We start from the raw sequence: 27,763 nt of genomic DNA, 5'->3' as shown, positions 1-27,763 counted from the left end.
TGACCTGCTGCGCTTTTCCAGCAACACATTTTCAGCATTTTTACATCATCCTCAGCTGCAAAATGCAGTCCAATTACTGCGCATGGGGAGAAGGCAGAAAGGTTTCATATTTAGTATGATTTTTATTGCTTTTGTAGGATGTTTCAGACAAACTGACCAACCAATTTAGTTTTGAAACCTGTTGTGTCTTATGAAAAGTTGTCGGAGTTGTAAGATGTTTACCTGTTTTAAGGACGTTCCTAGAACAGCTCCAATTATCATGCTCTGCTCCCAAGGCAAAACGTTTACTTCCCTCTACAGGAACTAAATAGCGCATCTACAGACCGAGTTATAACATAGATTAGACAATCAATCCAAAATTGCACTCATAAATCCATAATTTGAAGGTCTCTTATGGTAAAATGTGTGTGTCTTGTCAAGGAGGCCTGGGATCAAATCCCACCTGCTCCAGAGATGTGCAATAACTTTGAACATAGAACATATCTACAAACAATGCACCTGAAATGGAGCTCCATTTGTGTTGACAGGTTATGGATACATGATTTTCCAGCAATCTTGTTTTTAACTTACAGTTTTGCAACAGAGCCAACACTAGCAAGACTTGTCATTCACTTCCATTGAGACAGTGCTGGTGAGTTGCTGACTTGAACAACTGGTCTTTCCAGTGAAGATGCGTCTATACTGATGTTAGGCAGGGATTTTCATGACTTTGATTCAGTGACAATGTAGGAATACCAATCTAGTTCCAAATTAAGGTAGGACATGAATGTGAATGCACCTGTCAACTTTGTCCTTTTCAATGATGGAGATTCAAGAATTGGAAGGAACAGTTTGACAAGTGGCTCCAGGATACAGTAAGGACAGGAGCTGCACATGGTGCTTAACATTGTACGGTCATCAGTAAATATTCTCACCTCTGACATTATGAAGGAGCAAATAGATGCAAAGATTACAATGAAGCAAAAGATTTTCTCCCGATTTTGAAAAATCATTGGTTAAGTCCCAGTCAGAGAACTCTGCTCAACACTGGGTAACATAATATAGGACAAATGGCAACGCACAAAAAGGGGATTCACTGAAATGGTATTGAGGATAAAGGATGATAGCAAGAATAGTTGGAATCAAGAGAAGCTAGGAATATACTTCTTACAGCAGAGTAGGTGAAGGGAAGATTTGATAGAAACTGTTTATAGAAAAAGAAACAGGCTCCACTGACAGCAGGATGAATGGCCAGTGCATGTATTTGATGGACGAATGATAGTTGATAAAAGGTGGTTTGGCTCTACATGGGACTTCCCTCCAAGTGTCCATCTTCTCCATCTCCATTTACCTTTTCCCCAGGCAGAATTCAGCCCCATTCCCTATTCTCCCTCCCCTCCCTGCCCCCACCCCCCCACCCCCAACCATCATTCACCAATCCTTCCATTTCCCCTGCTTCCTATAGTTCCTTGACCTCCACATCTCCCCCCAGTCTCCCTCAAGCCCTCCAACCTCCCCTTTGCTCCACCCTCAGTGAATGGAAGTTGGTTTCTCTTGCTCTGTGACTGCATGGATAGAGCGTGCAAAAGCAGATAAGTTAGGAATACCATGCAAGCAACAAGAGAAATTACTTACCTATGCAGGGGCTATCACCAATCTGGCCGACCAAGGTGTTGGTTAGGCCTCCAGTGGAGGTGGTACAGGCCACATTCCCAAAACTGTCTCATGCAATAGCACATGGTCACTATGTTAGCAAAAAATGAAGCTTAAGAAATTGGAAATCATATATGAAGTATCAGTGCACAGCTCTTCAGTATTAAACTACTTTAACCAATTAAGCACAGCAACTAGGTTAAAATTACCTCTACTTGCTTCAGTTTAAGAGGACAAGTGTTAATGCTCCAATTATGATGTAATATTATTCGCAGACAGTCAAACTTTGGGACATGAAGTTAGTGCATGGTGTACTGAAGTTATGCTCACGTTTCTGTACAGCATTTGTCACAAAGATAAAATCTTTTATGAGTGACGGCAGAAATTGAACTCCCCCTCCCACTCTGACAAGGTGATGCAGGTCCTGGGCCTCCTCCACTGCCACTCCCTCACCCCCCGACGCCTGGAGGAAGAATGCTTAATCTTCCGTCTCAGAACACTGATGCCCTGGGATTGAAATGTGGGCTTCACCATTTCCTCATTTCCCCTCCCCCCACCTTACCCCAGTTCCAACCTTCCAGCTCAGCACCTTCCTCATGACCTGTCCCACCTGCCAATCTTCCTTCCTGCCTATCCACTCCACCCTCCTCTCTGACCTATTGCATGCTTAGCTACCTTCTCCCCATCCCCACACCCCTCCCATTTATCTCTCCACCTTGGAGGCTCCCAGCATCATTCCTGATGAAGGGCTCCTACCCGAAACATCGATTTTCCTGCTCTTCAGATGCTGCCTGACCTGCTGTGCTTTTCCAGCACCACTCTAATCTTGACTCTGATCTCCAGCATCTGCAGTCCTCACTTTCACCTAAAACTTTAACATAGCAGAAGGAAACTGCTGGTTACTGCAAGTAGAAGTGATTAACTCTGATATCACATGCCCGGTGACCGTATTCTGACGATCTGTGTACAATGTGATAAACACTATTGCGAATGTGACTATTTTAGGCAAATGGAGAGTGAATGAATAACATCCAAGTGTAAAAGTAGCTCTGGCCATAATCCAGGCTCGTGTTTCTTTCTACATTTTGGCTCAGATTCTGCAGATATGGAAATTCAGAAAATCATGCTCAACTCCAGCTCCACATCTAACACTACAGTAAAACAGGGAAGGTAACAGGCAACTTGATTCAAACAAGTACCATATTGTAAGAAATGCTAATTATATCAAATGAGCCCTCACTAAAACCCCATAACCGTAATGATACTGAGGTCAATAAAAATCATTGTACAGGATTCTGTACAAGGTATAGTTTAATGAACAAAATAAGATAGAATTAAATACTCTCCCATTTGCGAATCCACTGGGGTGGAAGCTGCTTGGACGTTTCGCTGCCATCAATCCCTAAACGTTCTGTAATCAAAGCCTCCATTGGGACTACGAGAAACCCCAGTGTTTCAGCAAATCGCGATGCCCCTCGGTCACTGAGCATTACATGATTGGTCTGGAACCGCAACAGCTTCCAATCAGCATTTAATTAAACAAATCACAACATATCACCAACAAAAACAGAATTAGGTTGCCCTTATTTTCCCTCAAAACTGGTTGAACGGTGGGGTTTGGGGTCAGGCTTTCCACCCCTTTCCCTGTAAATTGCTGTTTCTCATACACGGCTGTTCATGTTAAAAAAGAAAAAAAAAGAAGAAAAAAAACAGAATTTGGTGGAAGACTTTAGCAAGTCTGGGCGGTATGGTGGCACAATGGTTAGCACTGTTGCCTCACAGCGCTAGAGACCCAGGTTCAATTCCCGCCTCAGGTGACTGTCTGTGTGGATTTTGCACATTCTCCCCATGTCTGTGTGGGTTTGCTCCGGTTTCCTCCCACAGTCCAAAAATGTGCAGGTTAGGTGAATTGGCCATGCTAAATTGCCTGTAGTATGAGGTGAAGTGGGCGGGGGGAATGAGTCCGGGTGGGTTGTGCTTTGATGGGTCGAGAGAAATCAAGATTTAACATTTTGGGTCTAGTGACTCTTCCACAGAGCTGCTAGTCACTAGGAAAGCATTGTTTTTTTTATGCAGAAGATAGAGTGGGTTGGGGGTGGGGGTAGGGGAGGGAAGGAGTAAAGTGGAGATGGAGCCCAGAGAGAAGAGATAAACAGTCGGGCAGACGGCGAAGTGGAGCAGCCTGGGAAATCAAATAGCTAATAGGGGGATAAATTAATGGCTAATAATGGGTTGTATGTAATAGCAGACCATGCAAGGACAAGGCTTGGGGTTGGGGCAAGGAATGGGAGAAGGTGTTTCAAGTTCTAAAATTGTTAAACTCAGAGTCTGGAAGGCTCTAGAGCTCTCAAATAGAAAATGAGGCACTGTTCTGGAACAATGCAGCAAGCCTGACACAGTGATGTAGGCCAGAGAGCAAGATGGGATGCTGAAGTTTCAAGCAACTTGAAGCTCAGGGACATTTTTTTGCACACAGAACATGGATGTTCTGCAAAGCAGTCACCCAGTCTATGCTTTGTTTCCCCAGTTTAGTAGAGACCACATTTTGAGCTGGGATTGCAGTAAACTAAATCGAGTGAAGTATAGATTAAGTATGACTTCATCTAGAAGGTGTGATTAGCCGCTGAGATATTGATGATGGAGGAAATAAATGGGCAGATATTCCACCTTCTGGGGTTGCAGAATGAAGGAGAAGTGCACCAGAGTCTCCCAGAGGGAATGGTCCTTGCAGAAGGCTGACACAGGAGGAGAGGAGATGGAAGGACATATTTATTGATGACATTTGGAGGTGGCAGAAATGGGGCTTATGGAGTGTAGAGAGACCTAACTCCATTCTGCTTTTCTTCCCTTCTCCACATACCCCACAAAGAGGCAACATAACTGGGCTCTATGTGGGTATCCATGGCCACCTCTCTGACCTGAAGAAGGTGAGTGCCATGAAGAGAAGCTGTTCAGGTGAGGATAAGCTCAGCCAGGTGGAGGAGGGTGGTGGTGGGTAGGGCCCATCAAGCCATTTTTCCAGGAAGAATCAGAGAGCCCTGAGACCACCCTGATGGGGATGGATGGGGAAAGGATTGCTTGTCCACGGTAAAGGGGAGGTGGCTAGAGCCTGCAAACTGAAAATTCTGAAACTGACGTAAAATATCAGAGAAATTATAGATGTAAGTGGGAAGGGACTGGTCAATGGAAGAAAACCAGAATTGAGTTAGGTATCTCTACACAGCATAAGCCCCATTTCTGCCACCTCCAAATGCCATCAACAAACTGGTAACTGTTTGTGTGGAGTTTGCACGTTCTCCTTGTGTCTGTGTGGCTTTCTTCAGGATGCTCCAGTTTCATCCCACATTCCAAAGATGTGCAGGTTCGGTGAACTGGCCAAGCCTCCCATGAGAGGAAACATCCTCCCTGCATTCTCCCTGTCAAAGCCTATGTTTCAATGAGATCACGGCTCATTCTTCTGAATCCTGGTAAGTACAGTCCCAAACTGTCCGTAAGACAATCCATCCATTCTCGGGACCATCCGAACGAATCTTCACTGAACTGCCTGCAATGGAATGATGCCTCTCCTTAAATAAAGGGACTGAAACTGTTCACAGTACTCCAGATGTCGTCTCACCAGCACCTTGTACAGTTACAGGAAGACTTCCCTACTCTTATACTCCAACCTCCTTGAAATAAGGGCCAACAATCACAATTGCCTTTTTTTTCCAGAATCCCTACAATGTGGAAACAGGCCCTTCGGCCCAACAAGTCCACACTGAGCCTCTGAAGAGTAACCCACCCAGACCCATTCCCTTACCCTACTACTCTACGTTTACCCCAATCTAATGCACCTAACCTGCACAGTGCTGAACACTATGAGCCATTGGTTTAGCTCAGTTGGCAGGGCAGCTGGCTTGTAATACTAATAGCAGAAGTTCAAATGGCACCCTGGCTGAGGTTACCAAGAAGGACTCTCCTTCTCAACCTTTCCCTTTGTCTGAGATGTCGTGATCTTCAGGTTAAACCACCACCAGTGACCTCTGTCTAATGAGAGATCAGGACTATGGTCACTTTGCCTTTTCTGTTTTGTATGATTTGAAATGGACTTTAATGGACTGTATTGCACATATTATTTCATAAAGTGCTGCATACTTTTGCAACAAAAAAAATCATTGATTCACATAAATTATCCAGTTGTATTACTCAACAATTCAGTATCATCATATTCTCCCTCATCAGTGTTCTGATGTGGATAGCTGCCAGAATTTGTTTATCCAATTTGTGAAGGGCAGATCGTGCCTCACAAACCTTATTGAATTCTTTGAGAAGGTGACTAAGGAGGTGGACAAGAGTAAAGCGGTAGATGTGGTGTATATGGATTTCAATAAGGTGTTTGATAAGGTTCCCCATGGTAGGCTACTGCAAAAAATACGGAGGTATGGCATTGAGGGTGAGTTAGAGGTTTGGATTAAGAATTGGCTGGCTGGAAGAAGACAGAGGGTAGTAGTTGATGGTAAAGGTTCATCTTGGAGTGCAGTTACTAGCGGTGTTCCGCAAGGATCTGTTTTGGGACTATTGCTGTTTGTCATTTTTATAAATGACCTGGAGGAGGGGCTAGAAGGTTGGATGAGCAAGTTTGCGGATGATACGAAAGTCGGTGGAGTTGTTGACAGTGAGGCAGGATGTGTCAGGTTACAGCGGGATATAGATAAGCTGCAGAGCTGGGCAGAAAGGTGGCAAATGGAGTTCAATGTGGGTAAGTGTGAGGTGATTCACTTTGGTATGAGTAACAAAAAGATGGATTACTGGGCTAATGGTAGACTACTTGGTAGTGTAGATGAGTAGAGGGATCTTGGTGTCCATGTACACAGATCTCTGAAAGTTGCCACCCAGGTAAATAGTGCTGTGAAGAAGGCATATGGTGTACTGGCTTTTAATGGTAGAGGAATTGAGTTCCGGAGTCCTGAGGTCATGTTGCAGTTGTATAAGATTCTGGTGCAGCCGCATCTGGAGTATTGTGTGCAGTTTTGGTCGCCATACTATAGGAAGGATGTGGAGGCACTGGAACAGGTGCAGAGGAGGTTTACCAGTATGTTGCATGGTATGGTAGGAAGATCGTATGAGGAAAGGCTGAGGCACTTGGGGCTGTTTTCATTGGAGAAAAGAAGGTTTAGGGGTGACTTGACAGAGGTGTACAAGATGATTAGGGGTTTAGATAGGGTTGACCATGAGAACCTTTTTCCATGTATGGAGTCAGCTATTACGAGGGGGCATAGCTTTAAATTAAGGGGTGGTAGGTATAGGACAGATGTTAGGGGTAGATTCTTTACTCAGCGAGTCGTGAGTTCATGGAATGCCCTGCCAGTAGCAGTGGTGGACTCTCCCTCTTTATGGGCATTTAAGCGGGCATTGGATAGGCATATGGAGGATAGTGGGCTAGTGTAGGTTAGGTGGGCTTGGATCGGCGCAACATCAAGGGCCAAAGGGCCTGTACTGCGCTGTATTTTTCTATGTTCTAAACTGTACTCAAAATCTTTGAAAATCTGAATGTCCCTGTGGAGATTTCCAGAGAATATAGATAATTGGCTTCATTGACTCCAAGTTTAATTCAGTCGGGTTGCTCGAGGCAGAGTAATGCAGTCAGAAAATGCACGGAATTATTCGCAATGTCAACAAAATATATGACATGATCCTGGCCATCATTGGTATTCCGGGTAAGTGGGTTTGTACAGAAACTGTGTAAATATGCTGGTTTTACTGTGGGACTGATACTACTGACCGTCTTTCTGCAGATACCAGGTCACTTTTTATCATATATTTTCAAACTGGTCGGTTTAGTACAATGATATCTGAACCAGCAATGCCTGCAAAAGAAAAATTGATATTATCGAATCAGAAACAGAAATTGCTGGAGAAACTCTGCAGGTCTGGCAGCATCTGTGGAGAGAAAGCAAAGTCAACGTTTTGAGCCTGGTGACCCTTCTACAGAATTGAATCTGTTCCAAAAGCTTTGGTTTTGTTTCTATTTGCTTCATCGTCCCAGCTCATCTTGCTCTCCTGCTCCCACCCCTACCCAAACGGGGAATCCAGAGCAAACTGAGGTCCAGCTGCATTTGGTCCACTTTGGTGACTGAGATCACTGCTCATGATATAGTTCTTTGGCAATGTGTTTAAACTTTGGTCAGAAGGCAACTCTTCCGTATTTGGACCTTCTGATACTCATCTGCAAGAGGCCACTCAACTCATCATCCAGAGGTGTGATGGGAAATGGGGTAACGTGGTGGAATCTGGAGTGGAATTCTGGTCCAGGTAATGTCTAAAATGAGGAATGTATGACCAAACTTAAATTGACCAAGTCCCAGTACGATCCGAAGTTACAACCGGAATGGGATCCGATCTTCAACATTGTGCAGCTTTAGCTTCTCGTGACTCTAAAATAGGTGAGCTAAGTCAAAGAAAACCATTCCCATTTGTCCAGCCTGACAAGAAGTGTGCTTACATTTTCACTGATTCTGGGTTTGCCTTCTTTCAGCTTCATGATTTCCCACACCAGTCTGGGAAATGCTCAAACTGTAAAGTCAGTTAAATCAAGGTTCAAAAATCTCATTGAAACTTACAAAGATGTCAATCAGCTTTCAGGAAGTGGACTAAGGTTTATCCCATAAACTCTGTGTATTAAACTTTGGAATAGGCATGTCTGAGATTAAATTAGATCACAGTTGTGATGTTTAACCATTTGCTTAATTCAAAGTCCATGTCTTTTTGTATCAAAATACAGATATGATAGCCTGGACTCGGACAGTATGTTTGCTTCAAACTATTTTGGTCTATTTTCTTTTCTCTCCCAAGCAACAGTGAATTTAGTGGCACTTAATATTTTGTCTCTGGAAAGTGTGGCCTGTCTTCCTGCACCTCTTGCTACCTGGTGGCCATGGCAGCATCTGATCTGATGGTTGTTATCACTGAGGTCATACTGAGGCAGATCAATGTTTATTATTTCCCTTTCCTTTCTTGGATAAAACTCCTGTGTGAAGCATAAACTATGTCCTGTCAATAACAGCCACTTCTTGCTCTGTTTGGTTCAATGTCACTTTCAGCTTTGATCGTTTTGTCACTATTTGCTTCCAGAAAATGAAAAACTAAATATTGCACAAAGAGAAATGCTGTTGTAGTTCTAACAACAACCTACCATGGTTTTGTATTTCAAAGCCGAGCTATTATAGTGAATCCCAGCTGGGTGGGATTTAAATGGCTCCTTACAGTTCTTAATCCATTGTTGCCATTTGATCTAATTCTGCTGCTCAACGCTCTGACAGTTAGACATATTATAATAGCCAGTCGAGTCCGTAAGGGACTGAGGGGTCAGAACAAAGAAGAGAATTACAGTGATCCAGAGATGGAGAGCAGAAGGAGGTCTATAATTTTACTCTACCATTTCTGGCAGCTTTGTTATTTTGTGATCCACATATATGATAAATTTCATTTGCAATACTATTCCTCGAACTTATCCCATCGATGGAAATCATTCTTTACACGTATTTGAACAATTCGGAGTTATTTTGGTGAATTTAAGTGGTTGCACAAATGCATTTATTTGTGGGGCAACACAGTCCAAATTCAGGCACCAGATTAAGAAAGCAGTGAAATGTTCTTTTCCATAAATCAGCATTGTAATGAACAAATAGAGTGTCCAAATACAGATCCTAGTGTTTCCAAAGCATGGAAGGTTTATTAATATCTTAACTTGACATTTGCATTTCTCTATTGGCTGATTTTGTGGGTGGATAAATGAGATGCTGCTGGGGAATGGTGTGTAGGGGGATGCAGGTAGTGTTGTAGATGGTAAAATAATTGTGATTCTGAAAACACTGCACAGAGCTGGTATCCCATTATCAGGTCACCTTTTATCTACATGTGCACAGTACACTGGCTGTGGGTAGCCAGCTCAGAATCAGCCCCTGAAGTGAGGAGACTGAATTTTTTTTTTTCTTTTCTCTTAAACTATTTCAGATGGTGGTAATTCTGTGTGAAGTTGTGCTCTGTTATTATTCTTATGCAGCCTGTTTCGGAAGTCAATTGCTCATTCATTCTCTTTGCCCAATCTTTCGAAATCATAGAATCCCTACAATGCAGAAGGTGGTGATTAGGACCATTGGGTCTGCCCTAACCCTTCAAACAGCATCCCACCTAAATTCAGTGCATCAACCTACCACTGTAACCCCAATTTACCACGGTCACTTCACCGAGCATTGTACACCCCTGGACACTACTGCATAGTGAATCCACCTAACCTCTACACCTTTGGAATGAAGGAGGAAACCCACATGGACACAGAGAGAACATGCAACCTCTACACAGACAGAGGGTGGAATTGAACCCAGGTCCCTGACACTGTGAAGCAGTCATGCTAACCACTGAGCCACCATGCCAACTTTCCCACAGATGGAAGAAACTGGAATCAAATCAATGAAAACAGAGGAGTAGTTGTGGCTATATCTTCACCCCAATATTGTATAATGTTGCAGAACCATTGGCATTACCTCAGTGTCCCTTAGCTTGTTGTCAAGGAAGAGCTGAATCTCATGGTCATTTGTACAATTAATAAACTTGTACAACAAATCTGTGTAATCACTGGATGGCCGTCTGTGAAAAGGATTGATGTTTACCCTCAGAAACTCAATAAAAAAGTAAAACTTGCTGACTTTACAGGTTCATGTCAATCTCATTCATACCTTCTGTTGATCCCGTGGGAATTGTGTGAAATAATTGCTGGAATAGGGAAGGGTCCAGCAATTCCTTTCCCTCCAGCTCAGTCTGAACAGCATCAAGAAGCTGTGACTCTGGGACTGGAACAGATCTGCAGCAATCTCGGCTGGTTCTAACAAGTTAGTCTGACAGAGAGAGAAGTTTGTGTGTGGATGTGTGGATGGCACGGGCTGGGTCCTGGTCACTGGATATCCCACACTTAGTCTAGGTTCAACCCTCCCTGTTCCACTAAGCTGCCATCACCTGACTGGTCGCACTGTATACTGCAAAGGTTGTGCATCCTGACAACATCAGTCTCTAAAAATTGTCACATGCCTAATAAAGGTGTGCCAGTACAGCTACAGTGCTGGCGTGGAATACAATGTCTACACTGTGAGATAACTGATGTATGGACAGTCCACAGTGTGCAATGTATGCACTGTCTACAGTAATACAATATCTACAGTAATGCAACATCTATAATATTTGATAACTAATATACGGACACTCTGTAGTGTGCAAAATGTGAACTTCCAACAGTGATATGCTGTCTACAGTGTGTGACAATGACATGTGGACAGTTAGCAGAGTGCACGTTTTGTATTTGTCTACAGTAATACATAGTCAACAGTGTGGGAGACTGATGTCTGAACATTTAGCTGAGTGCAGCCTGAATTGAACACACGGGTGCACAATGAAATGCTGGGTCCTTTCCAGTCTTTACCATTGGACGATGCACCATTTGTTGAACTCTAAGACTGAATGGAGCCTTGTGGAGATCTGCGTTAGAGGCAAATATTTAACAGACAAATTGACAAAATTGCCGTTGGACACTGACAAGTCGACCCGACCCTGCAACCCGACATGAGATAGGGACCAGAGATGGTCAAAGTGAAGTCACAGTGAATGCAGTGGGAGCATCAAAAAATGGTCTTTTAGGGACTGGGAGGGAGATTACTTAATTAATCCTCCCTTACAAATGTGATTTCTTTCAGAGTTTTGTTAGCGGGGTCTCCAGTGTATTTGATGAGAGTGGGACAGGCACACGTGCAGATGGTCACTGGTTCCAAACTACGACCTGATCCCGACTGATTTTACACACACTGTTGATGCTGACCCTGTCATTCCCACAGGGGAACAGTTACAGCGCTGACCAATCTCTGACCCAGTGTCAAACACAGACTGTCACTAAAGTCGAACGCTGGGAATAATTACACACTTAAACATATGACTGTTTGTGTAATAAACATATGTTTATGACAAGTTGAATATCGCTTTATGTACAACTGAAGACAGGTAATAATAAGAAATAATTAATAACTAACCGGTTTATTGTACAATTGAACAAATTGCAGAGAATGGAGTACAGGAGTTGGAATGCCTTGTTGCAGGTATACAAGAGTTCTTTGAAGAAGTAACAAAGAGGGTTGATGAGGACAGAGCAGTAGATGTGATCTATATAGACTTCAGTAAGGCTTTGACAAGGTTCCCCATGGGAGACTGATTAGCAAGGTTAGATCTCATGGAATACAGGAAGAACTGGCCATCTGGATACAGAACTGGCTCAAAGGTAGAAGACAGTGGTGGTGGAGGGTTGTTTTTCAGACTGGAGGCCTGTGACCACTGGAGTGCCACAAGGATCCTCTACTTTTTGTCATTTATGCTCACGTCCAAATTATTTATGTAAGAGGTACAGTTAGTAAGCTTGCAAATGACACCAAAATTGGAGGTGTAGTGGACAGAGAAGAGGGTTACCTCAGATTACAACAGTATCTGGACCAGATGGGCTAATGGGCTGAGAAGTGGCAGATGGAATTTAATTCAGACAAATGCGAATTCGTACATTTTGGGAAAGCAAATCTTAGCAGAACTTAATAGTAAGGTCCTAGGGAGCGTGGCTGAACAAAGAGACCTTGGAGTGCAGGTTCATAGCTCCTTGAAAGTGGAGTCGTAGGTAGATAGTGAAGAAGGGGTTTGGTATGCTTTCCTTTATTGGTCAGAGTATTGAGTACAGGAGTTGGGAGGTCATGTTGCAGCTGTGCAGGACATTGATTAGGCCACTGTTGGATGCAATTCTAGTCTCCTTCCTATTGGAAAGATGTTGTGAAACTTGAAAGGGTTAAGAAAAGATTTACAAGGATGTTGCCTGGGTTGGAGGATTTGAGCTATAGGGAGAGACTGAACAGGCTCAGGCTGTTTTCCTTGGAGTGTCGGAGGCTGAGGGGTGACCTTATAGAGGTTTACAAAATTATGAGGGGCATGGATAGGCTAAATAGACAAAGTCTTTTCCCTGGGGTTGAGTAGTCCAGAACTAGAGGGCATAGGTTTAGGGTGAGAGGGGAAAGATATAAAAGAGACCTAAGGGGCAACTTTTTCACGCAGAGGGTGGTACGTGTATGGAATGAGCTGCCAGAGGATGTGGTGGAGGCTGGTACAATTGCAACATTTAAGAGGCATTTGAATGGGTATATGATCAGGAAGGGTTTGGAGGGATATGGGCTGGGTGCTGGCAGGTGGGACTAGGTTGGGTTGGAATATCTGGTCGGCGTGGACAGGTTGGACCGAAGGGTCTGTTTCCGTGCTGTACATCTCTATGACTCTATGACTCTAAAAGATATTTTGATAAATACATGAGAAGGAAAGGTTTGGAGGGATATGGGCTTGGAGCAGGCAGGTGGGACTATTTTAGTTTGGGATTACGTTCAGCATGGACTGGTTGGACCAAAGGGTCTCTCTTCATGTTATTTGACTCTCTGAACAGTTGAACGCAATTGATTGTCTTATATCCAATTTTTTTAAACATTTATGCAATTATATTCCATTGAACTCATCCATATGTAATCCAGCAAAGAGTAAAAACAATGGTTAATTGTGAGGCATTATTGTCCTGCTTGGATAACACAACAAAGAAAAAGACTTATAGACATCAATCAATCAATAAATTCCTCCTTCTGTGATGTATTTAACAATACACAAGCCATGTTTTCAGTTCCAAACAGAATGGATAATAGTTCATCCCAACAGTCATGTAAAATATGTGGTGATGAGCTGCCCAATCTCCCTGCTGCTGAGGTGAATGGTGAATCTTGTGCTACCACAAAGGGCAGATCATGCCTCCTGTAAATCACAGACTGTTGAACCTCTATTTCAAACCCACCCTGACCCTCCCCTGTAACAGTTTCAGATACATGAATGGCAGCCTTGCTGTTAGCAACGTATTCTGCATTGAACTAGGTACAGCATTCACTTACTATTTATCTAGTGAATGGTTGGGTCAAATACAATATCAGATTAGCTTTGGTTTGTAAAAGTAAACTACAAACGATGATATTCATCTCTGCAATGGCACACAATTGGTGACAGAGGTTGGGTTCAACAGTTTGATTTGCCACCTGATCTCCATTGCTATTCTCTGTCAGTGAACTGTGTTCAGTCACACACCAGGTCTGTTCATTTAATTGAGGGCCTCTTAGGATTAGTGTTCAAACCTTCGCCAACTTTTCGTTTAATTTATTATTTCATCAATATTGCTTTGTAGCTGTGAACTGCAATGAGCTGGAAATGATTTTTGGATTGTGGACAGCAACTTATGTTTCAACAAAACAAACAAACAAGCTGCTGTTTGTTCGCGAGGTGGGGCTTCACAGTTAATGGCAGGTTAGCTCTTGATCAATAGGATCCTGTAGATGTTTCAGCACAGTGGGAGAGCAGCACATTGAACCAGAGAAGAAATGTTTGGGAATTGATCAGGCCAGTACCTGGGAATTGTTGTGAACAAGCCTGGGATAGAACATAAAATCAAAAGAACTGTGGATACTGGACATAAGAAACAAAAACAAAAATTGAGGGAAAAGCGCAGCAGGTCTGGCAGCATCTGTGGATAGATATAATTTGGTCCAATGAGCTTTCCTTAGAACAGCAATTTCCATTTGTTTCTGGGAGAGAATGAGATGGTCAATCATAGGCATAGATCATGATTTAAGTTGGTTTTTGGGACTGTGCTTTTGAGAGAATGAACTTAGCTATTGACATTACAGCATGAAGATTTAAATGCTCCCTGCCTAAACTTCCACTTTATTTCAGAATTTGAGTTCTCAGAGTGAATTCAAAGGTGGCACAGATTGATATCTTCAGAAAATTAACAAAGAAACCATTAAATATACATTGAGAATAAGATATGAAAACCACTTAATCTGGCCAGTTTTGTTACTTTATTTTAATTATCCCTTCACTGTGTTTATTTGTCTGTCTGTCTGTCTTTTGTGTGAATTGCCCTGAAAACAAGGCTATTGGTTTCAAACTTTGTTGTTTAATTTTGCTCTGCTAAAGTTCCTATATTGGTAATAAATTGCTTTTTTTTGGTTGTTTCAGTTATTAACCTACCGCCTAGGTTTCATTTATCAACAGAGTCTGCGATTGGTTATAAAGTCTAGTTAGGAATTGTTGAGGTTAAAATCTTTGAAGGTTTTCATTTTACTCTGTTGTGAACACAGAGGTACGATGATTTGGCTCAGTTCTTTGTTTCCTTGTCATAGCACTAGTTAAAGACTCTGCCAGACTCCTTGTGGCTTTGAATGTCCCACAGTGTAAGACCAACTAAGTTAGCCTGGTGCTTTTTTTTTGTTATAGTTAAGAGTACTCAGTATCAAGGTCAATGCGGTAGTAGCGTTAAAAATAAATAAAAAGCATGGAAAACTCATTGACTCTCCTTGAAAAAGAAACGATAGTAATTGTGATTCAGCTACTATAGTGACAAGTGGCTCAACAGTTAGCACTGTTTCCTCACAGCACCAGGGATCTGGGTTTGATTCCACCCCTGGGTGACTGTCTGTGTGGAGTTTGCACATTCGCCCAGTGTCTGCAGGGGGTTGCCTTTGGGTATTCTGGTTTCCTCCCACAGTCAACTATGTGCAGGTTAGATGGACTGATTGTGCTAAATTGCCCATAGTGTCCAGGGATGTGCAGACTAGATGGGTTATAGAGTCATAGAGATGTACAACAAGGAAACAGACCCTTTGGTCCAACTCGTCCATGCCGACCAGATATCCTTAATTAATCTAATCAAATTTGCCAGCATTTGGCCCATATCCCTCGAAATGATTCCTATTCATATACCCATCCAGATGCCTTTTAAATGTTGTAATTGCACCAGCCTCCACCATTTCCTCTGGCAGCTCATTCCATACGCACACCATCCTTTGTGTGAAGAAATTGCCCCTTAAGTACCTTTTTAAATCTTTCCCCTCTCACTTACAGATCCCAAGGAAAAGACCTTGCCTATTTACCCTAAACATGTTCCTCATGACTTTATAAACTCTTATATATAAGGTCACCCTCAGCCTTCAATGCTCCAGGGAAAACAGTCCCAGTCCATTCAGCCTCTCCCTATAGGTCAAATGCTCCAACCCTGGCAACATCCTTCTAAATCTTTTCTGTAGCCTTTCATGTCCCTTGGGAAATGCAGGGATAGGGGAGGGGTCTGGATGGGATGCACTTCAGAGGGTTGACGTAGACGAGATGGTCCAAATGACAGTTTTCTGCTCTGTAGAGATTCTGTGATCCTATGAAATTCATATCAGGTGGAATTTATAAGAGAAAATCAATGGGTCATTGCTGACATGTTATCTAATTTCACCCGGATCAAACCTATCTTAGAACTTTGCACTTGTGGATTGCAGGGGCCAATCGTTTGATTCCCTCCTCCTGAATATAACATTTCTCCAAATTCAACTCCATCACTGATTCACAACGTTGTCCAACATGAGACATTACAAAACAGTCCATTGGGTTCAATCTCAGTGCATTCTTTGGATTGGAGTCCCCAAAGTTCAAATGTTCCACAGATCCAATGGTCTTCTAAACTAAAGCTCAATTCTGAGACTCTGACAAATAATGGAATGTGTTCAGCAGTTTCCTCTTTCCAGTGACTCTGTCCATGTTTTTGATTTCTGCCTGAACATTGGCCTGCAGCCAATCTATTACCTGACAGGTCGTGTGATGAGACAGTGGACCCAGGAATGGTTCCAGATTTCGGGATGAAGTGGGTGTTGAAAGACCAACTAAAAATCAAATAAAAATCTCAAACCGACCATCATCATTCTTAAAAGCACAGTGAAGCATTTCCACCACATTCTGAGCCAGGGCGGCCAAGAATTCCTGGATGGTAAGGTGGAGAAATGTATACACAATGTTTTTAGCTGTGTCATCCCTTTCAAGGATCTCCATCATGAATCCTGAAATTAATTTGCTGGACTTCAGCTGATGCTGAATGAAGTGATTCTCATTAAAAACAATTCTCCTTTTCGAAACTCCCTGGTAAGCCAACTCCCTGAGTCGCTGTAAAACCATCCGCTGGTCCTCAACATCTCGCTTGTGGTTGTCCAAGAGATTGGAAAGGTAGATGGAGAAAAGTTGAGTGATGGTTTTGGGAAGAGGTTGCTTGCACTTCTGCTGTGTAAAGAGCGGGCCTAAGGTTGAGCAAATGATCCAGCAATATGAAGGGTTGTAGCACATGGTGTACAGGATCTCATTCTCCTTGACGTGTTTGAAGACATTGGTAGCGAGTTGCGCACTGCCAAAAAACTTTCTGACAAACTCTTTTCTTTCATCAGCAAGAAAACCCAGGATCTCAGCCCAAAGGTTGACATTGGCCTTTTCCAATGAGTCAAGGGCAGTCGGCCGGCTGGTAACCAGCACAGAACAACCTCTGAGCAGCTGTTGCTGTACCAGGGAGTGCACCATTTCAAAAATTTCACATCTGCAGTCAGGTGCAACACAGTGATTCGCAGAGACATCACCAGCCATGCGGCCAGTGAAATCAATCTGGTGTTTGTACTCATCTAATCCATCAAAAACCAAGAGAAGATATTCAGGTTTCATCCAGATATCTTCAATTATCTTTTCTAAATAAGGGTACTGATCCAATACCATTTCAGTCAGAGAAACGGCTCTGTTGATGACATTAAGATTTCGAAATGTGAAATGTAGAACAAATTGGAACTGAGGATAGATGTTTCCTGATGCCCATTCATGGACCATCCTCTGCACCATTGTTGTCTTACCAATGCCAGCCACTCCGCTAACCACCGTGGTGCCAGACAGGCTGGAGTGGCCAAAACTGCTCCTGAATAATTGATCAATCCGATTTTTTTCAAGTTCGCTGGTGATGTACTTCCGCTGCCATTCTTCATGTTCCCTACCTCTCGAAAGGAGCTCATGTTCCACTAGTCTCCGTTCAGGCAGAGTGGAAATAATGATAAGCTCTGTATATCGATCAGTGAAGGAAATGATCGTTATTTTGCTGTCTCCTTTGATGGTGTGTTTGACCACATGCTCGGTTTGGTGGAGGAGGTGTTGCTTATGTTGATCTTGTATACCTTTCATGACAATGATCAAAATTATGTTGGCATTGTTCTTATTTGTTAATTAACTACATTAAAACAATTAACGAGAAGCAAGGAGGAGTTTGAGTTGGGTAGCAATACAAAATATGTGAGTCGAATCCAAATTTTACTACGCCGTGCTAGAAATTAATCTTGCCGGATAAATACTGAATTAAATTAAATATAAACCAGGGAGAATCAGATGGATTATAGTAGATTTTACGTTATAACAGACAAGCCCCTCCACTCTTTCATCTTCTCCATCTCCATTTGAGGAGAATTTACCATTGGAATATCTGAAAAGCCAAATATTATCACATTGTTCACTTATTATTATTTACTGTATTCATTTTTGTTTTGTCTGTTGTCCTCAGTGGAGATAGTATCAGAGTGTTTATAAGATTGATGTCTGCTTCAATCTCAGACAACTTATACCTAATGTAAACATATGGCCCACTGGCTGAATAGGGACTGTGCATAACACTCACTTTTTCAATGCTGAATGTTGGGAACAGGATGACAAACCAGTGATACAATTAAATGTGCTATGTGAACCATAATTATAAAACAACACTGTCGATGTATAAGGATCACATTGGGATCTTCCACCAATTTTATCAACTCATTGTTCATTTCAGTGCGAAAGCTGAAGCCTCTCATTGTACAGTCTAAGATTGTATGTAAATGAACTCCCTATCTATTCTGAATCTTCATGTGAATCTACCTATACCCAGCTTGACCCCATATTTGATTTCATGTTTTAACAAGTTCGAGACATAGATACATAGATGAAGCAAATCTTACCCCATTATGAGCCTAAATATGTTTCCAAGTCAACTAACTACCTGGCCAGACAATTGAGTACAGTCTTTGACACAGCCACTCTATGTCAGTAAGATTTCAGCAAATATGTGCTCTTCACAAATCCAATGTTTCAGCACTGTGTGTAGAAATGTGTTTCAGGGATATGTGACTTATTGAAAAACAATTCCTTATCTAGTCCTGGTTGATCAATTAGGTCAAGCTAATATCATTGTAGCCCTATTTGTGCCTTCATTCAATGCCCAAACAACATGTGTGCAATCTGATACATGGTGAACTCTAGTACACATGCAATCGGTAGAAATATGACACTTGGATGTTTAAAGATTCTGTTTCTATACGTGACCCACATCCTCACCTTCTTTAGGTCAATGTGTGTTTCAAGTCACTGCCCAGGGTGGAGCCGACATATGAATCAAGACCTTCTTCAACCAGTACATACATATCAGTTCAGACTGTCCACACTATGAGACCACACTCTAACTTCTGTATTCACCAGATCTGACTTCATCAGTAACTAGTCTAGAACCAATTGTGATCCTATAAATGACATCATCTTTACTCAGTCTGTCATGTATTTGATTCAAGCTTTAACTGGGTCTCGAACTCTATGTGACTCCAGCCCAATACAGACTTTGTAGACTCCGAGACTCTGGCGATATTGAGGTTTACATTTGCATAAAGGCACCCTAAGGCCTTGTATTGACAGTAAAAGCAAGACTTCTATTCAGACCCTGATGTGACTGAAGGGAAAAGAAATAATGGCCTGACAAAGTACTAGGGAAGATTTTAAAACCAACTGACTTGCAAAACTGAATGTGACTTTGTGGTTCAGCATCTAAAACTGGAAAGTTGGGCTCAGTCTACTCCAGAGCAGCTGGGAAAATCAAAATGAGCATTCAGCAATTTCCAACAAAGCTCAATATCACACAAGTGGAATATAATTTGTGGCAGATGGAACACTGTCCATGCCCAAGTTCCAGTTCATTTGCTTCGTGTTGTAACTTTGATTGCAGTTTATAGAAACAGTTCATGGTAATAATTTGGAGGGTTTGTTTCCTTTCAGTGGTGAAATGTGAGACACAAATAAAATGTTAGAACTTAATTAATGCGGTACGTTTTTATGATTAACGATTATTTTTATTTTGACTTACCTTTTGAGGTGATCTGATAGCTCTCCTTCCATCTCTCCGATGCTTGCATTATAAAGCAAGTCAAAACCTGGGAAAGATGTTTCATTTCATTAGTAGTGTATGGCAGCCTCACCCATTAAAGAGGCAACCATGTTTGATTGCTAGAAATACTTGGACTGTACAACACTTCTGCTCTGAATTTCTTTCAGAATGAGTTTCAGTTTTGGTTTTGATTCTTGCATTTTCACCAATGTTTCCCAAAATATTCGTTCTCCACAGCCATTGGTTTTGGTCACTGTGTTCAGAAAATGTTTTGTTGCTTCCTTTCTCTGTTGATGCTCTGACAGATTACGGATATACTGAAATAAAAGAGAAGAACAGGTAAAATAGAAAGGGAAAAGGGAAACAATAGATGAAGGAACGGAATGGAAGAATGAATTGATGGAGGAAATGAGGGAAAAAGAAAGATGGGAAAGAAAGAAACTAAGGAAGAGCAATGGAATAAACCAGAAAGAAACAAGAAAAAGAAGAAATAGAAAGGAAAACCATGAGAGAAAATGATAAACAGCAATGTCGTAATTATGAAAAGCTGTTACATTAATGATGTTCGATTGGTGAAGAATATTCATCTCAGCACACTGATGAGACCTTCCCTCCACTTGTGAAGAAGTACTATGAGGGAGACATTAGTAGTAGGCAAAAACAAGGGCTGCAGATGCTGGAAACCAGATTCTAGATTACAGTGGTGCTGGAAAAGCACAGCAATTCAGGCAGCATCCGAGAAGCAGGAAAATCGATGTTTTGGGCAAAAGCCCTTCATCAGGAATAGAGGAATCTATTGGATATGACATGAAACTTGCAGTTAACAAGTCATGTGATAAACAAAGCCAAACTCTACAATATTGGAAGTGGAAGTTTTGGGGTTTGGGTTTGAATCCATAACAGTTGAACTATGATGTGAACATGAGATCCATGTTGTCACTTTAATAGCCTTTGATGCTAGAACCACAACACCTTCAATGAATTCCTACATTAAAAGTGGACTAGTTTCACTGCTATATCCAAAGAAACAAAAAGGAAATCCAAAACAATAAATTGGAAATTTTGTAGGAAATATTGAAAAGTTTGTAATTGCCATGATTTTATTGCAGTAAGAATTGAAAGGATATCAACGGTCATTATGGTATTTGGGGCAATTTGGGTAACTAGTTCTGATAACATCATGAAACTCCAATAATTGAAGTCATAAATATCCTTCAGCTCACCAACAGACACAATATTAACATCACTGCAACTGCATGAAGTGTTGCCTTTTCAACTCGTGTGCTTACAAAGAACAAAGAACAAAGAACAAAGATAATTTACAGTCCAGGAACAGGACCTTTGGCCCTCCAAGCCTAAGCCAATCCAAATGTACTGTCTAAACCTGTCGCCCAATTCCTAAGCATCTGTATCCCTCTGCTCCCCACCTACTCATGCATCTTAAATAAATCTACTGTGCCTGCTTCTACCACCTCTGCTGGCAATGCGCTCCAGACACCCACCACCCTCTGTGTGAAGTACTTGCCGCGTGTATCCCCCTTAACCCTTCCATCTCTCACCTTGAAAGCGTGACCTCTTGTTATTGAATCCTTCACCCTGGGTAAAAGCTTATCTCTATCCACCCTGTCTATATCCTTTATGATTTTGTAAACCTCAATCAGGTCCCCCCTCAATCTCCTTTTTTCTAATGAAAATAAACCTAACCTACTCAACCTCCCTTCATAGCTAGCACTTTCCAGACCAGACAACACCCTCATAAACCTTCTCTGCAACCTCTCCAAAGCGTCCACATCATCCTTTTGGTAATGTGGCGACCAGAACTGTACACAGTATTCTAAATGTGGCCAAACCAATGTCTTGTACAATTTTAACATGATTTGCCAGCTCTTATATTCAATACCCTGTCCAATGAAGGCAAGCATACTGTATGTCTTCTTGACCAGTCTATCCACCTGTGCAGCAACCTTCAGGGTACAGTGGACCTGCACTCCCAGATCTCTCTGCTCATCAACTTTTCCCAAGGCTTTTCCATTCATTGTATAATTCACTCTTGAATTAGTCTCGCCTAAATGCATCACCTCACATTTATCTGGATCGAAAGCCATCTGCCACTTTTCCACTCAACTCTCCAGTCTATCTATACCCTCCTATATTCTCTGACAGTCCCTTTTGCTTTCTGCTACTCCACCAATCTTCGTGTCATCTGCAAACTTGCTGATCATACCAACAGTGCCCTCTTCCAGATCATTTATGTATATCACAAACAACAGTGGCCCCAACACTGACCCCTGTGGACCACCACTGGTCACGTTTCCCCATTTCAAGAAACTCCCTTCAACTACTGCTCTCTGTCTCCTGTTGCTCAACCAGTTCTTTATCCACCTAGCTAGAACAGCCTGCACACCATGTGACTTCACTTTCTCCATTAGTCTACAATGGGGAACCTTATCAAATGCCTTACGAAAGTCCATGCAAACGCCATCAACAGCCCTTCTTTCATCTATCAACTTGGTCACTTCCTCGAAGAACTCTAATAAGTTGGTAAGGCACGATCTCCCCCGTACAAAACCATGTTGTCTACCACTGATAAGCTCATTATTTTCCAAATATAAATAGATCCTATCCCTCAGTACCTTCTCCAGCAACTTTCCCACCAATGACGCCAGGCTCACCGGTCTGTAGTTACCCGCAATATCCCTACTTCACTTCTTGTAAAGGGGGACAACATGAGCAACCTTCCAGTCGTCCGGCACCTCACCTGTATTTAAGGATGCTACAAAGATATCTGTCAGGCCCCAGCTATTTCCTCTCTCACCTCCCTCAGCAACCTGGGATAGATCCCATCTGGTCCTGGGGATTTGTCCACCTTAATAACCTCTAGCCTACCAAACACATCCTCCCTACTTGTGTCAGAGTGATCCACTCCACCACGGATATGCAAATCCTGGACCTCCTCCACCACCAAATCCTAACCACCTGATATCTAGAGGAAGAATGTCTCATCTTCTGCCTTGGGACCCACCAACCACCCAGAATCAATTTGGGTTTCACCATTTTCCTCATTTCCCCTTCCCCCGCCTTCTCCTAGATCCAACCTTCCATCTCAGCACTGCCCTCTTGAACTGTCCTACCTGTCCATTTACCTCCCACCAAGCTGCTCCACCCTCCTCTCCAACCTATCACCTTCACCTTTAACTACCTATTGAATTCCCAGCTACCTATACCCCACCCCACCCCCCCAGCCCAACCCTATCTCTCAGTCCCCTTGGGACTCCCCCATTCCTGATGATGAGCTTGTGCCTGAAACGTCGACTCTCCTGCTTCTCGGATGCTGCCTAACCTGCTGTGCTTTTCCAGCACCAGAGATTCTGATCTCCAGCATCTGCAGTCTCACTTTCTCATCCTTAAAATTAAATTGGGCGACTTTTCTTTTTCAATTTCTTTCTGGTTAGTGCAGACATGCTGCACTGAATTGCTTTATTCTGTATCTTTATGTATCTTTATATTCCTATCGTACCAAATCCACAACCCTGATATTCAACCTACAAACAATCTGGACTTGGAAATATTCTACCTTTCATTCACTGCAGCTGTTTAATAATCCTGGATCCCAATCCTATCGAGAATTCAGCTAGATCACATCAAATCGAGTGCAATGCTTCATGAAAGCATGTCATTCCCAACTTGGCAAGAATAATTAATGACTCAATGCAAATGCTCACTGAGCCACTGGGGAGGAAACTTAATGAAATGATAAATTTGCATGTTATTATATTTCACTGTGATGTCATAATCATTATCTGACTTAGCTTGATGGTTCATGTTTCTAAGGAAGCCTTTCTTCCACCAAGGAATAATTTGTTTTTGGAATCATGAAATATTTCCTTCACAGCTCTGGTCTTAATTTGTAAACATTTTCCCGAAGATTTTTTTTACTGTGGAATAGCTGGCATGATATACTTTTATAAATGTATGTCATCTGTCCAAACATGAAAGGCTCTTCCCTTCAATATGAATTGATAAATTTTCAAGCTGTGGTCATTCTTGGTGACAGGGATATTCACTATGGCAAAACTATTTACTGTATTCATTACATGTAACTTGTTTTTGTTTTGTTTAAAAATATTTTGTAGTTGTAAGAAACCATTTTGAATGAACTCTGCGTGTTAATTTCAAGTCACATTTACCAGTTTGTTTTGTACGTTTTACAATGTGACACATGAGCACGTGGAAAATCTATATTATGATTTGACTAGAGACCAATTACCTTCATCTAAAGAGTAGACACAGTGAGTTCAAGGAACTTAGTCAACGAAAAAAGCTGAATAATTCTCTAGCAACAAACAGCAACAGATTTTACTTAATACATTTATAACAGTGGGCCAGAATTTATGCACAGTTTATGTTCAACATCCAGAATTAACAAGAGGCAAATATGGGAACAGACTTTGATATAGCACACTATGGAGCACATTGATTAGCAAAAGTAATTAGTACAGTGACCAGAGATTTCTCAGCTAAACTCACCGGCCATGAATAACATGGAACACTACCAAGTCAAGAAAACTTCACAAGGGGTTGTAATTCCTCACTTTCAATGATCTGGACAGAACACTTCTTCAAGAGTCCCTCAATATTACCTGCCTCAGGGACATGAGTGGCACCTTACTGGTACTTGAACTTGAACTTCATAAGGTTTAAAACTTGACAACATATTTCTTAGATTCCCTACAGTGTGGGCACAGGCCCTTCAAAGAGTAACCTACCCAGGCCCATTTCCCTCTGACTAACACACCTAACCTATGGGCAATTTAACATGGCCAACTCACTTGACCTGCACATCTTTGGACTGTGGGAGGAAACCGGAGCACCCGGAGAGAAATGTGCAAACTCCACACAGATAGTTGCCTGAGGCTGGAATCGAACCTGGGACCTTGGTGCTGTGAGGCAGCAATGCTAACCACTGTGCTGCCCTGTGACAATGTTTCACTTATTTCTAGGTCAAGCCAAACTTAACTCTCTCAGTTCTGAATGACACAATGACCATAGTGTTAGAGCTTAAACCAAAAGCTGCGTACAACATAAACTGAAGAATTCCATCATAATCGATTTGGAAACTGAACTCACTGGGTATTCCAGCGTCACCCTTAAAACCGCTGACACCAATCCCTCCCCACCATGGTATTTTTATTTGTGCTCTCTGCTAGGATCTTGTTGCTTGCAGAGCACACACAAGCTATTCTTCCCAGTGAAATATTCATCATGGCATTTCTTCCATCTCGCTAAAACTAATCTGGTATCCTGACATTCTCTAACATGTGGTTTTCATCATCACATGGTTTCATCCACTAACCACTAAGCCATGGGGTCCCACCTCCCTAATTTCTATTTTGCTCTCAGTTCGTTATCGGTCCTTCAAGTAAACAACTTTTCATTATTTTTTTTATTTGAAAAAAATATTGTTTCAGTATTTTCTATTTTCTGGTGCATTTTTAGTTTTGTACCCCTGACCCTTACTTTTATTGTTTTTCATATCATTAATGAGATGCACAACCTTGTTACTTTTCCTTAAATTTCCAAAGGTTCCTTCAATTACATGCCCACTTCAATCAATTTACTGATATATTATAGAATTTTTCCATTATTCCATTATTCTATTGTTAAACTTACAGTGTAATTTCCATTGCTCAATGAATCAGTTGCTGTTAATGTCAGGGCAATGCTCTCCACCAAGTCTAATATTGCATCCTCCAATCTCTCACAGTAGAATTGGGTAATCAGGTTTAACTCCTTGTCGCTGTAACTATTCAGCAATTGACTAATTCCTTTTCCATCATTGTCTGTCAGAAGAAAGTGAACCAAACATGCAATTAAAAAATCTGATGTAAAAAGTTAAAGAAATATCACACCGAAAACCTTCTACTTTCAACCATAGATACAAAATATTAATTTGCAATAAATAATTGTGCGATTTTACTTGCAGACTCTTCCTATCTCTATGTAGCAATTTCAAAAGGATTAATGGTCTCTTTCTCCTCCTACATGACAGTCAAAAACCTAAATTGTTTCAGTTCTCATTAGTTATTTCTAATCACTCTGCCCATAGATATTACACATTTAGGGTAGCAGGCTGAACTTGAACACACTTAAGAATTCTAACCCTGCACCATAGGAGTCCTTCATTGCTGTGTTTTATTAGTATATGTTTCTACCCAGAAGTGTTATCACACAAAAATGAGTTCTTTCCCACTGCAACTTCTTTTGTTGTTTTTGTATAACGAGCAGCCACCACCAGTAAAAACTCATGTGTATCCAATTGATGATTTACAAGCGCAGCCTTTTCTGGGCAATGCAATACCAAATATAAACATGGTAGGGGACGTAGTAGGAAGAGAGGGAAGGGATAAAATCGAAATGGAGTTGGACGGGAAATAAAGCACTGTATGCCTCTGTGGTGTTCCATCCCTCTAAAGGCATTGAGATGGACATTCTGCACCCCATCTCCAAGGATGCCCGGGCTTGAATGGAACCACAGAAGGACAGATAGTTACCTCCCACCACAGCCACACTGCCAAGACCTGCTTACAACCAGCCTGACCATCCAATTGATGTTATGAGCTGGTTCAGTAAACTGAATTCTGTGTTTCCATGTAGCAGGATCGTGAGCCTAGATGATCTCTCCTGCTGCCACAGATCATGTATGAGGGGATAAAACAACTGTTTTTGTTCATAGGTGGTCTGCCCAGTGGCCAAGCACCAAATACCATTCATCTGCAAGTTGTGCTCAGGCTATGCAGTCTCCTGAGATGCTTGCCATGCTGTTTACCATTCTGATAGCCACAGTTACTTCTCAGCCTTTCCTGAAATTGTAACATTCTATCCTGGAGTGTCTGATACTCATCAGGGAATATTGCCAGTAACACAGCTGATCTTTGAACTTTATCTTTTCCATTTCTTCCTTTCACTGAAGTACATTGTATTTGTCCCACATTTACTCCGTCATAATTTTGCATTTGTTCACAAGCTAAACAAAAGAATATGTACCATTGTTAGACTGATCAAAATTTGGCGGAATTTTGTTGCTGCTGCTATTGAACAAATGTAAGCAAACTACATTCTAATAACAGCAAAATGATCATGTTGATATCAAAATGCAATGACACAAAAAATATTTAACTGTATTGATTTAAGATGAAAAGTCATCTAGACTCGAAACGTTAGCTTGTTCTCCCTCTGTGAATACTATCTGACCCGCTGTGATCTCCAGCATTTGTTGTTTTCAGTTCCGATTCCAGCATCTGCAGTCATTTGTTCCTGCACCTTGATTAAGATCTCAGTGTGTTATCTTCTGGTTATATGATTGTCGTAGAGATCGACAGCACAGAAGAAGGTGATTCCGATTTATCCCCTTTTTCACACCTCTCAGTGACAGGTTGATTAATATTTAATCGACACTGTCAACACCCAGCACAGTCCAGGCTTCCTGTGATCCGGCATGAAACGGTCTCACTCAGTGGGAGCTTCCAGATCAATCCCGAAGGAGCAGGGTCGGGTTTGAAGACACACCTTGAGGGGCTGAAGCAGCGGAAGGAGCTTCCGGGGCCAAACCTGGAGGGGAGTGACGTCACAATGCCAAAGTAACGTTTTGGACAGAAGGGCTGCTGATTGGTCAGTAACAGTCAGATGACTCACTATTCTTACCTGAAACCTCCATTCACCTTGCCCTCCCCATCAGGTTTAAGGGTAATGGGAGTCAGGCTGGTGGGGGAGCAGTACAGTCATGGGATTTAGAGTGGGATCTAGACTGCTATTTCTAGAATTAATTGCATATTTAATGTTCTTTAATAAGATTCTAACTCTACGGCTGTAAGTTAATTTTAATAGACATTAATTTTCAATGAAATAGTTGTGAGAAGATTAAAATGGGTAGTGTGCTTATCATGTCGAATGTAGGAAGTAAGAGACAGTTCGAACAGTCATGCCAACCAAACCTGTGGGAACTGTCCAATTGTAGCTTCTTACATG

The 27,763-nt window shown here is 41.9% G+C and overlaps 1 protein-coding gene across 1 annotated transcript; it reads right to left on the bottom strand.

Moving 5' to 3' along the window:
* Nucleotides 1-16,249: 16,249 nt before the first annotated feature.
* On the bottom strand, nucleotides 16,250-25,690 carry LOC140491264 (NACHT, LRR and PYD domains-containing protein 3-like). The gene is made up of 3 exons (XM_072589235.1): nucleotides 25,409-25,690; nucleotides 19,718-20,055; nucleotides 16,250-17,735 (listed from the first exon to the last, which is right to left on the bottom strand). Exons 2-3 carry the CDS (start codon nucleotides 19,800-19,802, stop codon nucleotides 16,426-16,428), a joined length of 1,395 nt encoding a protein of 464 aa, XP_072445336.1. The 5' UTR covers nucleotides 19,803-20,055; nucleotides 25,409-25,690; the 3' UTR covers nucleotides 16,250-16,425.
* Nucleotides 25,691-27,763: the final 2,073 nt, after the last annotated feature.

Source organism: Chiloscyllium punctatum, chromosome 19 (genome assembly GCF_047496795.1).
Source record: "Chiloscyllium punctatum isolate Juve2018m chromosome 19, sChiPun1.3, whole genome shotgun sequence".
In the NCBI taxonomy this organism is placed as follows: Eukaryota; Metazoa; Chordata; class Chondrichthyes; order Orectolobiformes; family Hemiscylliidae; genus Chiloscyllium; species Chiloscyllium punctatum.
Note: the sequence above shows the minus strand (reverse complement) of the source record. Positions and strands in the feature narration are given on the sequence as shown.